General features: G+C 43.2%; 2 protein-coding genes across 2 annotated transcripts; both read left to right on the top strand.

Moving 5' to 3' along the window:
* Positions 1-5: 5 nt before the first annotated feature.
* foxq1b (forkhead box Q1b) lies at positions 6-1,745 on the top strand. Its single transcript, XM_040046443.1, has one exon. The coding sequence runs from the start codon at positions 228-230 to the stop codon at positions 1,110-1,112; it is 885 nt and encodes a 294-aa protein (XP_039902377.1). The 5' UTR covers positions 6-227; the 3' UTR covers positions 1,113-1,745.
* Positions 1,746-6,157: 4,412 nt separating this feature from the next.
* Positions 6,158-10,266, top strand: foxf2b (forkhead box F2b). Its single transcript, XM_040046259.1, has 2 exons — positions 6,158-7,667; positions 9,582-10,266. Exons 1-2 carry the CDS (start codon positions 6,692-6,694, stop codon positions 9,752-9,754), a joined length of 1,149 nt encoding a protein of 382 aa, XP_039902193.1. The 5' UTR covers positions 6,158-6,691; the 3' UTR covers positions 9,755-10,266.
* The last annotated feature ends 5,179 nt before the right edge of the window (positions 10,267-15,445 follow it).

Genomic DNA, 15,445 nt, shown 5'->3' with positions numbered 1-15,445 from the left:
AAGCGTGTCTCCGGAGACAGATCTGTGTTCTGCTGCCCCAGACTGAGGCTCAGGGTGCCTCCAGCGCTCCACACGAGCCTTTACAACACACAACAAACACTCAGGCACATTTTTGCTGTCAGGACTCGTACACCTGCTGTGCTTCTGAGCTGAGACAAGAGTCCAACCTAGGAGACCATTCACACGGCAAGGTTACCGAGAGGAGACGGTTATCCTTTTTTGGGGAAATGAAACTTGAAGTTTTCTCCGCGCATCACTACGCGCAGAAGCCGCTGGAGTTGTGCATTGACGCAGAGGCGGGAGTCCCTTCTCCCCTGTCCGGAGACGAGCTGGGTTCGGACGGAGACTGCGTAGCCAACAGCCCGGCACCTGTCACACAGAGCAGCGATGGCGGCAAAGGGAAGCCCTACACCCGCAGACCTAAGCCCCCTTACTCCTACATCGCCCTGATCGCCATGGCCATCCGAGAGTCCAGCAGCGGCCGCCTCACTCTGGCAGAGATCAATGACTACCTGATGAAGAAGTTCCCGTTTTTCCGTGGCAGCTATACCGGCTGGAGGAACTCCGTGCGCCACAACCTGTCGCTCAACGACTGCTTCCTCAAAGTCCTGCGGGACCCGTCCAGGCCCTGGGGCAAGGACAACTACTGGATGCTCAACCCACACAGCGAGTACACCTTCGCTGACGGGGTGTTCCGCCGCAGGAGGAAGCGCATCTCCAAAAGGCCCCTCAAGGAGCAGGAAAGCCCGGACATCCTCAGCGAGGACACCCGCCTCCCGGCCCCGGAAGAGAGAGTGGGGGCCAAGTTCTCCAGCCCGTTCGCCATCGACAGCATCCTCGGCACACCTTTCAAAAGAAGGGAGGAGAGGTCGTGCGTGGAGCAGCCCGGCCCCCGGCTGTACTGGCCCCCAGTGGCCCACGTACTGCCCTATAATCTGAACTATCCGGTACAGCACACTTACACGTCAGAGGCGGCGTACAGCGGCACAGAGCCCGGCAGAGATGCACCCACATACCTCCAGCACACAGCATCGGGCACCGCTGCACCTGAGGCCACATTCAAGATGCCCAGCAAAGCGCGAGGCTTTCATATAGAATCCTTGCTGTCGTGAGACATCCAGAGTGCTGTCAGGACTTGTGTGTTCTCATCCACAGTGTGCACTTTGGTGGGCACTCTCAGCTTTCAGTGCTTCAACTGTTTTACTGTGTGAGAGTCGGTGTGTCTCATCATGACTACTGTAGCTTCAGTCAAAGAAAAATAAAACAAACATGCCGAGTTGTTAATCTAGATATAACTGTGTGCTGACTAAGCAAATCATTAGAGTCATTGTAGGACATTCCACTGTGTGTGTGTGTGTGTGTGTGTGTGTGTGTGTGTGTGTGTGTGTGTGTGTGTGTGTGTGTGTGTGAGAGAGAGAGAGAGAGAGAGAGAGAGAGAGAGAGAGTATTCATATTCGTATCTATGGTTCATTGGTCATTTCTACTGTAGGACGGCAGCAAAGTGCCACGTTAAAACTGTTAAAAGTATCACTTTATTTATATTTTGATGTTTTGTATGACCTGCTGTATAAATATTGTATAATATTATTGACTGGGCTGCGTTAGGAATCACGTGGCTGCACTAAGAAACGCATGGAAAAATGTGCCGTTTTCCTGAGATTGATTGTTTGATTGATTGATTGATTGATTGATTGGTGCATGCCTGTTATTTTTTATGAATAAACAAAACACGTGAAACAATGGGACCCTGGTGTTCACTGAGTTATTCACTGCTGACATGAAAGGGGGGAAGGCAGCTGTTAGATCAGAAGCAGGTGCATGAATATGCGGTGGAGGGAGAGGGAGGGCCTCACACCTGCTGTAGGTATTTGTTGTGGTTTCTCTTGTTAGAGCCAAAAATGAAAATAAGTTGGTCTCATTTTCGTTTGAAAATGAAACCATAATAACAAAAATTACCAAAGTCAAAAGATATATAGTTATATAAAATATTTACAATCAAAGGTTATGTTCAGTCTGGTGCCTTCAGGCTCTTTGGACGATGTCGCGTTTAGTGCGACACGTTTATCCAAACTTATAAATATTAGCGAGTATTTACTTAGTAAAATGGCAAAATAGAAGTCAGCCATCGTTAATAAATGTTACATATGAAATGCTTTTGTGATGATGGTGCTTCTTCGTATTATTTTCCATTTACTTTATTTATTGTACTCAGTCCAAATGGAAGAAAATACCTCCGCAGCGGTGAGGAGTTTGTCATGTAACAACATAACGTCTCACATTACATTGCAAACAAATGTGCCAGATCTGCCTCACGGACAGACTTCAACCCAAATCAAGAAGGGTTTTATTTTCCACCCACAAGAAAGTATCAAAATAAAAGACCTTTTTAAAAAGCCTATTATTTCTGTACTTATTTTATTTGTAATAGCCATCTTAAGTTTCACATAAACGAGCAACACGGCTCAATGAAACAACGTTTAAAATAATCTACTGGTATTATTTACACTGCATAAAAGTTCATCAAACAAACAAATCCATAAATAACTAAACCGAACAACAGAAGGAGAGTTATCCTTTTTATTTATTTATTTGTTTATTTATCTATTTATTATTTATTTTTCTTCAATTAATTGTTTTGTTCCATCTACAAAAGGCCATTTATGATTTATGTTCTGTGACCACACTGAAATTTACACGCATATCAGGATCTTTAAAAACACGCGGGCTGTTTGTTGTCCGTGTCCCCATGCAGGAGCCTATACTTGCTCTCCTCGGTCCTGAAACGGACCCAGAGACTCGGGGCCGCGGGTTTCATAACGAGGTGTTGATCACAAAAAAAAAAAAAAAATCACGCGTGAGCTCAGACAAAATAATTGATCAGTGGTCGACGCTTTTAGCCCAAACTCAGTAAAAGTGTCTCAAATTAAGCTGTAATAATAATTTTTGTTTTCTTGATTAGCACCAGTTGTTCAAAATAAAAATCCAACTGATTTATTTTTTTCTCTCACTCTGTCATTCTGGGTTTATCTGTTTGTTGTACCATCAAATACAAAACAGAAAGCTTCGGTTTGACTTGCGCCTCGTACACACTCTGCTGTGTTTAACTGTAGCTGTAAGTAAAGATACACAGTTCTGACACAAAGCCTGGTGACACATTTCACAATATAAGAGTTCCTAGGGTCAGTGATTTATTGAAGACTGCAGTGCACTAAACTTTCTTTAGATAGCAAAACTGCAACATTTCATTGTGGGGTGGAAAAAACAACATAGTGGATCAATTCTATTTTAGAGATGTTCAGGGCAACCAAATTATAAAGTGATAAGAGTTTTGGAATTTCTTAAATTTAAGTTACTTTGACTGTACTCAAGAAAAAAAATCTGAATATCTCACGTAACTATTTTTGTTACGTGCATCTTGAGGAATAAACGAACTAAGAAACAAATAAATACAACATAAATAAAATGAAATATTTTATATAGTTAAGTGTATAGTCTGAGTTAGCCGTGCAGTAGCTCATATGCTCGTGGCCCCTGTACTGAGCTGGCAGTACGGGGGCAGGTGTGTGTTTACAGGGCTCACTCAGCAGCTGAGACAGGTGACAGGTGAGATTCGTTCCTGTTTCTATGGACAATGCTGCAACCTGCAGGTGAAACACCGGAACAGCACACCTGTCGCTCTCAGAGCCTGTCACGTGGCCCCAGTCATCTCAGCACCCTTACATTTTTAATAACTTCGGCACCAAGGCGCATACCTTAGGCTGAAAACGCTCTCTGCTTTTTCACTTCAGCCTTCGTCTCTTCTCTGCACCCATCACGCATTCTGTAGGGAGAACTGTGGGAGTGGGGGGAAGGGGGGGGGGGGGGGGTGCCGCGGTGTTATGAAACAAAACTATAAGGCAGGCACAATGTTAGGAAGTCCAAACAGTCTGTCACTCGGGCAAACTGAACCGCGCCTGACCTCCTAGAGTCCCGGAGAGCCAGTTCCAAAGCTCCCGGCACCGCCACAGGAAACGCAGGCGGAGAGGCAGGAGAAATTCAGCCGAGCAGCCAAAAGAATATTAGATTACCTTTAAAAGAGAGAGAGAGAGAGAGAGAGAGACCTGAAATCTGTATTTGTTATTGTTTCACTTGATGAATATTGTTTACTTCAGGCCTGTTGCACAAACAAGGAGCATACAAAACAACTGAGACAGAGCTAACTGTTACACACGTGAACACTGCCTTTGCGTGACATTCTGAAATAAGCTGTCTTTTTTAAGTTGTTCGGTTATATTAGTTAACAAATAAAATCAGTAATGAAATTGCAAAATGTTCGTCCAAAAAAATAATAAATTTTTCTAAATTGTGTTGAGAAGCAGGATAGTTGATTTTATCCTTTAAAAAAGAAAGAAAGAAAACAAAAAGAAAAAAGGAGGCCTGTAAGTTACCTTAGGTCAGAGCAGGCCCGTTTCTTAACCCTGTCTGATATTTTCTGTGGGATAATCATATATCTTCGTCCAAACATGCAAACAAACACACGGCCTTATTATGTCCGCAGTGACTTCATATCAGCCTCCAGTCGTGGCCGTGCTACAAAAACAGAAACACATCTAGTTTGTGCGCTGGCAGCTGATAGCTTTATATTCCAGAAGACCAAATTAGAAGCTCTATAAGATCAACGCGTAAAAAAGCAACCGGATCGCTGTCTTCAAAGCGCTCCCAGAACAAAGATTCTCTCTCCAAGCCAAAGCATCCTGATCTCGGCAGGGGTCATAAGTTTTGATGTCGCAGGAAATTTCTGGGGCCGTTAAGGTCCTCGAAACTGCAGTGGAAAACGATTTTATCCGAACATCCTTTGTTCTGCAAAGTGCAAAGGTTAGTGTGTCTGGTTATTGTTTGCTTATATCCTCCAGGCTATATCTAAACTTTAAAGGGCCCTTAGGCACACACGTGCACAGACACACTTGAGCGGGAAATTAAAAAGAGGCGAAAACATGGATATTTACAAGTTTGATTGCGTGGGGCTTTACTTTTCTCCCTTTGTGCGAGGTTCTGTGGAAATGAGGGGAGTAGTTGAAGTCGGCTGAAATTTACACTGAAATATTACAAATACGTGACAGAAAAAAATTAGAAAGGGGGGAGATTTACAATCATACAATTCAACCTAAAAGCTCCAGAAGTAAAATCTTTTTCTTTTTTTTGTTCTTCAAAGCTCAATATTCTCCGCTCTGTCGCAGCACGGATGTTGATATTACCTTTATGGGATATATAACTCCATCATGTTGGACAAATCTATGTGTGATGTCTCCATAGGGGAGGAAACTGTCGACGCCCGCTCGCCTAATTTCGCTTTTCTCTGTCTAATGAACGTGGGGCCCATGGGACCGACTCTGGCCCGGGGCGGTAAGCTGACACTGGCGCGCTGTGTGTGGTATCCAGGGCCGGGCTTGATGGAAAAAGCCTGCTTCCACTCATGTCAAAGTCATTTACTCAGAGCAACCCCCCGCTTACACACACGCACGGTAAAGACCACCACCTCTCCATCTCTCACACTCCTCTCCCCAGCCCGGCACCGCGACAGTTTGTTTTTGTTATCCTCTGGACCAGTTTGGGAGGAAATTATGAGCGAAATAATACAAATAACGCAATGTGGCCTTTTTTTCTGTCGGTGTTTCACACTGATGTGCTTGGGTATTATCTGCCGGGGGACATCATGTAAGGGCCCGTGTGAATGTTTTGGGCATCGCGGTTTCAGATGCAAGCTGGACATTTTGCACATATTGCGGTAGTTTATTCTTGTCAGAGGAAATTTATGCTCTGTGGCACATTGGGACGAAATCACTGCTTCATATATGGAGGAGCAGAGGCGGGGGGATAGGTCGTTTTTAAACTTGTGCGGCTGGCGTGTGGCGTTGTTGATTGGAGTGTCTGGGGGAGGTTTGATAGATGGCTTAATTGCGTGTAGTCCGAACTTGGAGAGAGGTGGTGGGAGGGGAAGAAACAAGACGAAGGAGAGGAGAGAATGAGAGGCTTTAAGGCTGCTGCACGGTAAATGGACTTGGCATGGGGGCGGGTGAGGGGGGTGGTGTGTGTGTGTGTGGGGGGGGGGGGGGGGACTATTCGACACTGATTTCAGGGAGAATTGCAGGGGCAGAGTGCGGATGAGGAGAAAGGGTCGGGGGAAGAGGCGGGGGGCTCGAGCAGAGGGAAGAAAGATTTATGCAATGATAGGTGGTCGGACTTTGTTTGGCTGGACTGTTGCGCGCAATAAGTCCAAGGGTTTTCGTGTTTCCTGCACTTGAGGGATTATTATAGGCGGTCGATGGCCACCCGGCGCGTCACACAGCGCCACTTAGCGCTGCTGTGACACCCCGTGGAGTCCTTATGTCTAGCTACAACTCTGGACACTTAGTCTCCAGTGGATAACCGCCTCCCCCCACTCTCTCTTCCTCTTCCTCTCTGTCAGTGCGTACCAGCCGTGCGTTCTGCATGCGTCAAAGGAGCACCGTGCGTAACAGGAGAGTCGTGCGTAACTGGAGACAGATTTCACTCCATTTTGCGCTGGGATTCTGAGGACCACTGGCGGTGTAACGCTCACTTGCAAGGACACTGACCGCTGGGAGCCAGCACATTTCTCCCCCGAAACACCTCACAGGTCGTCTTTTCTCCCTCCCCTCTCTTCTCTCTACGCCAGTTGTACGTCAGAGCTGACATGACGACCGAGACCCCTCAGCAGCAGCTGGAACCTCCGCCTCCTCTGAGATCCAGTCCGGCGTCCGGCGTCCTGCATCCCGCTATGCTGAGCCCACAAGCCGCCACAGAAAGTTCTTCTAATGGCGTCAAGGGAAAGAAGACGAGCTCCGGTTTAAGGCGACCGGAAAAGCCGCCGTACTCCTACATCGCTCTCATCGTTATGGCAATACAGAGCTCGCCCACCAAGCGGCTGACACTCAGTGAAATCTATCAGTTTCTCCAGGCTCGCTTCCCATTCTTCAGGGGTTCGTACCAGGGCTGGAAGAACTCTGTCCGGCATAATCTATCGCTTAACGAGTGCTTCATCAAGCTGCCAAAAGGGCTGGGCAGGCCGGGGAAAGGCCACTACTGGACGATCGATCCAGGCAGTGAGTTCATGTTCGAGGAAGGCTCATTTCGGCGCAGACCCAGAGGCTTCAGAAGAAAATGTCAAGCTCTGAAGCCCATGTATCGGATGATGAATGGCATAGGCTTCGGCACCTCAATTCTTCCACAGAGTTTTGATTTCCAGGGTCCATCGGCCACCCTCGCTTGTCACAGTAACAGCTACAACTTGGACATGATGAGCAATTCAATGGCCGGGGGGTACGACGGGCTGAGCGGCGGCCACCACGTACCTCACATGTCCCCGAGTCCCGGCTCCACATACATGGCGAGTTGTCCTGTGCCTCCTAACGGGGAATATGGGCAGGATAGCAGCAGCAGTCCTGTACCGTCCTCTCCAGCCATGGCCAGCGCGCTGGACGGCCATTCCCCGTACGCCAGTACATCCGCACACTGGGCGTCCTCCGGCGGCTCCCCCTACATCAAACAACAGCCTCTAGCCTCCAGCAGCCCAGCATCCTCTGGTTTACACTCCGGCATGTCTCCTTACTCCCTGGAGCAGAGTTATCTTCACCAGAATGGCAGGGACAGCCACTCCACTGATATTTCAGGTACCACAGAATAACTCGAGGTTTACAGAGGGGTAGATGAATCCGGATTAAAATCTCTGGGATCCCCCCCCCCTCCCCCCAAAAAACAATAATAATAATAACAATTTTCACTGCATCTAAGTTTTATCTGTATGATAAGCACATTTAAAGCGCAACACTCTAAATGAGTGGGTTTTTCTTCTGCAGAGGCCCGTGTGACAACTGTAACGTGTAATTATGAAATTGTAGACTACACAGAAATTATATATATATATATATATATATATATATATATATATATATATATATATATATATATAAAGATGATTGTCCTGTATTTAAAGATGAAAAAGATTCTTAAAGGGAAATTCATATCTGTGCAAAGCGATTGAAAACACACACACAGAGAGAATTTACCATTATTCTTTTTAATCTGTTTGCAGACTTTTTTTTCCGCATCATTTGCCTCAAAATGTAACCCGAACACACTAGTTACAAAATAAGAACAAATGTTTTCATTAATTTTGTTAAACAGCAAAGATGCATCGATTATTGGCTGAATCACAAAGCCAGACAGCGCTTTGTGGTATTTTAGTAAATATAGTGACATTTCTTGCTGCGTATGTAACTTCATTAACAATCAGAAAATGCGTCATTTCATCCACAGTTTGTATAATTTCCATAAAGTCACATGTTTATAACATGTCACGGGATATTTCGGCGAATTATTAGATTAAGAAAAACAACTATTTTGCGCTCTCAAGTCACCTCCCAGTTCAACCTCATTTACTTTAGCAGAACACAGCCAGGCTTTACGAAAATCTGGGGATCTAACCGAGGCGAGTAAAACCCATGCTGGAGCCCGAAAGGGGTCCCAGAGGTTAACCAAACAAAGACTGTGCAGGTCGGACCACACTGGCGGTGGATTTCAACCACGGCGTATCCACAAGAGACGGAAGGCCTTGTTAAACTTTACGCAGCGTTCTAATTGAGCCTGCTCGGAGGATAGACGTGCTGGACTGTACACAGCAGACTCGCTAACAGTACTGTCAGTCAAAGAGGCGTGTGTGTGTGTGTGTGTGTGTGTGTGTGTGTGTGTGTGTGTGTGTGTGTGTGTGTGTGTGTGTGTGTGTGTGTGTGTGTGTGTGTGTGTTGTCTATGAAAACGGGCGCAGGGCAGCGAGCTGTGGCCCGGAGGATAAAGCCTGCTGTCTTCCCCCCTGCAAAACACGATCACATCTGGAGTCCTTATGACCTTGACGGAGCCGCAGTCTCCACTTTTAGTTTTCTGTTTCTGGAAACAGAGCCTCGCTCACAGACACGGACGAGGGCCACTGAATCTGCCTGAAATAACGCAGCATTCTGAGTGTTTTCAAAAAATAATGATAAAATGTAATTGGATAGAAAACTGAAAGCATCCATATAAGAAAGCTAAAGAAGCCAAAGAAACTGAAAAGAACGGATGTGTGGCTGCGCTGTGAGCCAACAGGGAGGCTTGCAAAAAGAAAAATATTATGATTAAAGAATTCGGTTTTTTTTAAACTTATGTTAAGAAATATTAGATTTTTATGGCAACTGAAAATTTAAGCGTAAACACTTTATTTTTATAAATTCAATAGAAGGACCGTTTACGCCATAAACAACTGTGCTGATTTTAAAGCCACACAAAAGTATCAACAGCACTGTTTAAAAGAGGAATGGCTCATGTTCTGCATTCAAAAGTTCTAATTTAAAAATGTAGAATCAAAGTAAATACTGATTTTAGATATATGAAAAAAGCGTATGTTTTATTTCGATGAGATTAAATAAGACAGCAAGTTCAGCTGTTATGTTTTTTTCTTTCTTTTAGAATATTTTAATGCCACCGTTAATTTCCTGACAGTGATCAGAAATGTGTTCCTTTATTTCAAAACCTTTCCACTCTGCCTCTCCACAGTGGGGATTCCGCGCTATCAGAGCCATTCCTCGGTCTGCGACAGGAAAGATTTTGTGTTGAACTTTAACGGCATCTCCTCCTTCCACCCCTCGGCCGGCGGATCCTACTATCACCACCACCACCACCACCACCCCCAGAGCGTCTGTCAGGACATCAAACCCTGCGTGATGTGAGCTCTCCTGTCACTGCGGACTTCAAAACAAGAGAGGCATCACAGCCACATCTGAACAAACACGCAGATCTTTTTTTTTTTTTTGGTCTATTTGTCTTTTTTGTAATTTTTGAAGGATTCGTGCTAGCATGGATGGTGGAGTCCGCACTCACATGTTTGCCTCCTATGCAGCCAAATATCTTTATTATTGTTAATTCTGCTGGACTTGAACTATGCATTGAAGAAAACATGAATGAAGAAACTCCAGAGGCCTTTAGAAGTACCACTTCGCCTATATGAACCCTGACAAGCTTTCTTCTTCAAGAGAAGTTTCAGAAACACGACTTTCGATGCGTTTGCTCTTGTAACACGTGCAAACCAATTATACTCCATGTAACTGTATCTTATTACACACACAACGCTTTAGGCTTTCATGAACTGCAACGAATCTTGCACTTATTGTATAATCCTTTTACCATTTTTTCTTTTTGTTTTGACCTGTAAAATGTTTCAATAAAGCTGATATATATTTTAGGCTAAATTCCGTCAGTCTTTCCCTGCGCGTGTATCCATCACATTTTCGATTCACTTGAGTTCAAACGAGCTGATCTTGAGCTTGCATGGAGCAAAGACACATAGTCTAATTAAACAGAGCTGTATTTTAGGCCCTTTTAGAAAGTTCTTGGATTATTTGGTCAGCCTGACATGTGCTTGGCCAAATCTCTGATTCTTTACTTTTGCTTTTTATTTACTATAATTGTTAAACCTATTTAGATTACATCATAAAGTGTCACCTATGTGTTAAGCGCCAATACATATAACAGATAGCGCACGTGGTCTACAAACACGGACAAGGTAGATACTGCTGCACATTGAGTATTTTTGATAAATTAGGTCAATTTCATGGTAATATTTCTACTTTTCCTTAAAGTTTGGATGCTTATTATTAAGCATCTATTCATTTGTTGCATAACTACTTTGTCTTAAAGGATCTCAGTGCATTTTCCTGCACTAACTATCAGGCTATGAATTTCTGTTATTCTCTAAAATAGTTTCCAGCGAATATTCAGTAACATACAGTAAACAACCCTATAATGTTTGTTTAGAATCTTAGTTGTCAAGAAAAGAAATCAATAATTGCCTTTATTTTAATTTTCTGCTTAAAAGTGTACACTTGAGAGAGGATCAGATTTTTTTCTGTTATTGTTTAGTAACCATTTCACTGGTTTCTGTTCGGCTATAGTCGTAATTACAGAGCTTTTACTTATTTGAAGTAAAGGGATTACAGTTATTTAAAATATATAATATAACATTTGGATCACAGATCTAAATCTTAAGTCAAGACATAAACAGAGAAATGTATAATTCATAACATTCAATGTAACGTATAACAGTCCTGTGAGCACCTTTTGTATTTTACTGGATTTTAAGCGCACTGCTTCAAGATCAACATACTATAAATATTTCAAGAGGATGATATGAAGTTTATTTATATCCTGTTAAGTAGTTAAATTTAAAATAATACTTCTCTTTTTACTAGTTGTTTTGTTTATAAAGTCACGGGTTTAAAGTAAATACAGCTTTTAAATAAATACAGTAAAAATGAAAAATGTAGCGGAGCTCAGTATAAGAGAAAATCCAGGAAAGTAAAATGCCTTTAAAAGCACACGCCTGTGCATATATGTAGGAACTTGCTACCACCGTATATTATATTAAATTATAAGAGAAGCGGGATTCTTGTTAACGCTCTGAATGAAACAGATGTAACATGCAGGAAGGAAAATTATTAGTCTAAGATCAGAGGGGGGAATGATCACTGCTTCAGACCAGTCTTGGTTTTAACGTTGCTTCATTTCACATGTTTCACAGCCGTGTCTTGCCCGTGGAAGGCAGCTGAAAATCTTTTGCATCCTGAGGCTGCTCCTTTCCATGTGGTCATCCAGGGTTGCCAACATCTCAAGACGCCATATAAACAAATGAAACGACTGGGCCCGAGTCTGTGGAAATGCAACAAAGTGGTATTTTTAGAGTGCGGTAAACAGATCAGACTGACACAGAGCTGCCTCGTCACACAAACACAAAGCAGACTCGGGCTGCCGCACTTGTGCCCTTACTCTTCTTTCTCTGCATGGTTTTTGGTCACGAATCAAATGCAGCATCCTACAGATTACACATCTGTAGGAGCTCCTTATTAGGACCCCGGCATCACGTGACCTTTGATTGTCACGTGCAGTCACACCTTGTATCTTAATACAAGATATGAGAAAAGCTTTTTCCTCTCACGTCACCGTTTGTCATTTTAAACACATGACAGCACACTCTTTTCTTTCTCTTGGCCCTTAATGAAATAAAACCTGTTCTCACGTAACCTAAATGTAATTTATGCAGAGTAAAGAATCTGCTATCACACTGCAGAGAAAAATGAATGACCTGGCTGCAGTTGCACAACAAACCCTTTCACAATCTTCATCATTTCTGTGTAAGTGAGCGTGAGAGTCAGTGTGAGGAAAACACAATGGGAGAGTGGCCGACTGAGTCATCCTGGTCTTTCTGAAGTGGGCTCCTTCTTGGCAACACAGCAAAAGCAAACAAGCATCTGCAGCCACATATCAAAAAGAAGAATATCTCTGACTAGACAGAAAAGTCTTTTTAAAATATATATATATATATTGTCACACAAAAGTGGCAAAACTGACCCTGCAGCTGCTGGATTTTCCCAAACAGGATTTTTCCAGCGGCCTCTTATTTCAATATAGTGGTGAACAGTGCCATCTAGTGGTTACTGCCATAGAACAGAGACGTTTTTACAGAAACTCAGGTGACCAACTTTACACAATTCAGCCGCAACATTAAAAACAACTACCTCGATGTTGTGTAAACTACCTCCACGCACGTTGAATGTCTCTGATCGGGCTGGAGGTGCGCTGTGGTGTCAGGAACCATGTTTGGTGGTTGCTCCTTTGGGTCCTTTGGGACAGCAGAGTGGGACTTCCGTGGGAATGAACGTAGGATGCTTGTTCCTGCAAAGGATTGATTGGAGTGGGGTTTGAGGGAGCCCAGTCAACATTGTGGTCTGTTTGTCATGTTCAGTGGAGGTCTTGGGCAGTTTTTGTGGTTTGGAATCGCATCTCCAAAGCAAGAACATTTCATTCTTAATCAGATGTGTATTTATATAAAAAGCAGCTTGCCTACCAGATCTAGGTGTTTGTTTGTTTTGTTTTTTTGTTTTGTTTTTTAACTTACCAGTACTTGCAACAATTTACTGATCATTGCTACATTTTTTGACAAAGCATCTCTTAAAGCATTTTAACATTATAGCCTTCAAAGTAGCAAGTAGCAAACAAGTCTAACTAACAACAATATTTCACGATTGCAAAAGGAACACGTTTTAATCAGAGTATAGCATTGAGTCAGTTAACTTTGCAGATTATTGATCTGGTCAGTGAAGTAAGAGAGAGTGTTAATCAGTTAATCAGCTGTTATGATGATCATGAAATTCACCAAACAGGAATGGGGTTACCGGTGGAGACCAATGATATTATTCCTTCTTTATCTTTTCTAACTTTTTTCCCCAGTAGTTTTGCATTTGGATAGGCTCAGTATCACTACTGGTAGCCTGAGGCGATACCTGAACTTGCAGAGGTTGCACAGATAGTCCATCTCCTCCAGGATGGCACATCAATACCTGCCATTACCATAAGTTCTGCTGTGTTTCACAGCACAGTTTCAAGAGCATGGAGGAGATTCCAGGAGACACACAGTTACTCTAGGGAGCTGGACAGGGCGATAGAAGGTCCGTAATCCATCAGCCAGTATCTGCTCCTTTGTGGAAGGAGGAATGGAAAGTGCATAGCCACAGCCCTACAAAATAGCCTCCAGAACCAGAAGAATATGCAGCAGCATCTTGACTGCCATTAGGTATTGGTACACTGGTGTAGTGAGCCCTGGGTTCAGTGATTAGCCTCATGTGGTGAAGGTATGCAGGCAGTTCCTGGAAGATGAAGGTGAGGATACTACTGACTGGCACCCATGCTCACCTGACCTAAATCCAATAGAATCATCTGGCATCTCAGACTGTCCAGCTCAGAGATGCCCTGGTCCAGATCTGAGAGGAGATCTCCCAGGGCACCAACACATGCCCTGATGTAGTCAGGTATGCATACAAGGACATGGGGGCCGCGTACCATTTTGACTAGCTGCAATGAAATTTCTGCAAAACTGACTAACCTGCCGTATCATTTTTTCACTTTGATTTTCAGTCCTCTGTAGGTCGGTCATTTCCATTTCCATCAAGATCTGATGTGATTTCAAAGTGTTCCTTTCAGTTTTTGAGCAGTATATTTAACTGTTTTGTGTAACTTTTCCCTGGACTAGTCGCCCACTGAGGTGTGCAGAGATCTTGAACTAGATGATTGTAGGTTTAGCAATGTTCTAAAACTAGTGTAAATTCAAAGCACAGCAGCAGACACGTGCTATTTTCTTCATAACACATTGTATTATCTGTGCTCTGATTTTTATGGAGGTGTTAATTGCAGATAAGGATTTGTTAAAGTAAAACAAGATATACTTGAAGACAACAAGTCAAAGCAGTTTGAATGAAATTACACTATCAACTGCACATGATGAAAACATATGCAGTTTCACAAATATTTAATTGCTGCAAGTACAGTGCTTGGCCTGAAAGGGACACTTACTGACAGGTTTGGGAAACCAAAGAGCAGGGGTGTTAAACATAAGTCCCGGGGGCCAGAATCAGCCTGACAAACACTACAATCTTGGGCCTGCTGGACGGTTTTGAAAATGTGAAGGGGGGCATACATTTTAGACTTGACTGCATTTTCACAAGTTTTACAGCTTTTCCTACCGATAAAGACCTCCTGCATGATCATTCATACTATACCAAAGTAAATAGGTAATAGATGGACATTGAGAACAAATCTCTAATTTTTGCAGTGGGTTTACCATAAAACAACATTCTCTCAGTTAACAAAAAGCATTTATTTTATGATTGCAGGGCATTCTGTGCAATGAGCTAACAGAACAGATTTATTTCGTAAAGTTTTAGACCAAAGCAACATTTTTTTCATGCAGAAAAAATGAGATGTATTGCTCAAATTACACTTCTTTTTTATTTTAAAATATCTCAATGTCATCAGAAGGGGGAGTTTCTTAAGAACAAAGTGGGATGTATATGGCTCACAGTGTAAAAAGATTTTGGCATCCCTACCCGAGAGAATCAGAAACCAATATCTGAGCAAACTAAAATACCAAAATTAAAGAAGAAATCCAGAACTGACCGATCTATTTGGACTAGTAATGCTGCAAACAGTTCCCTGACTGTTCTTTTAGCACCACAGTGAGATTGGCATTTTTGCTTGAAATGAAAGTTTCAACCAGTGTGGATATAGCTAACGTTTAAGAAAGCACAGGCGCACAGAAACTGCACAGATCATATCTGATCATATCTGTTATTTAAGGACCAACGATCTTTTAATGGCTTCTGATGCAGGAAATGGTTCTGTATTCATTTTACTTGACCTCAGTGTAACCTTTGATAATGCTTACCATAATATTTTACTGAAAAGGCTTACATCTTTGGCTCGTATCATTGGCTCTACATTGGACTGGTTTGCCTTATGTTTATCTGACAGGACTTTTTCTCTTAGGGAGAGCAAGTTCTTTTCTGCCACTGCCTCTCTAACCCGTGGGGCTC

Source organism: Simochromis diagramma, unplaced genomic scaffold (genome assembly GCF_900408965.1).
Source record: "Simochromis diagramma unplaced genomic scaffold, fSimDia1.1 OVJJ01000553.1, whole genome shotgun sequence".
Lineage (NCBI taxonomy): Eukaryota > Metazoa > Chordata > Actinopteri > Cichliformes > Cichlidae > Simochromis > Simochromis diagramma.
Note: the sequence above shows the minus strand (reverse complement) of the source record. Positions and strands in the feature narration are given on the sequence as shown.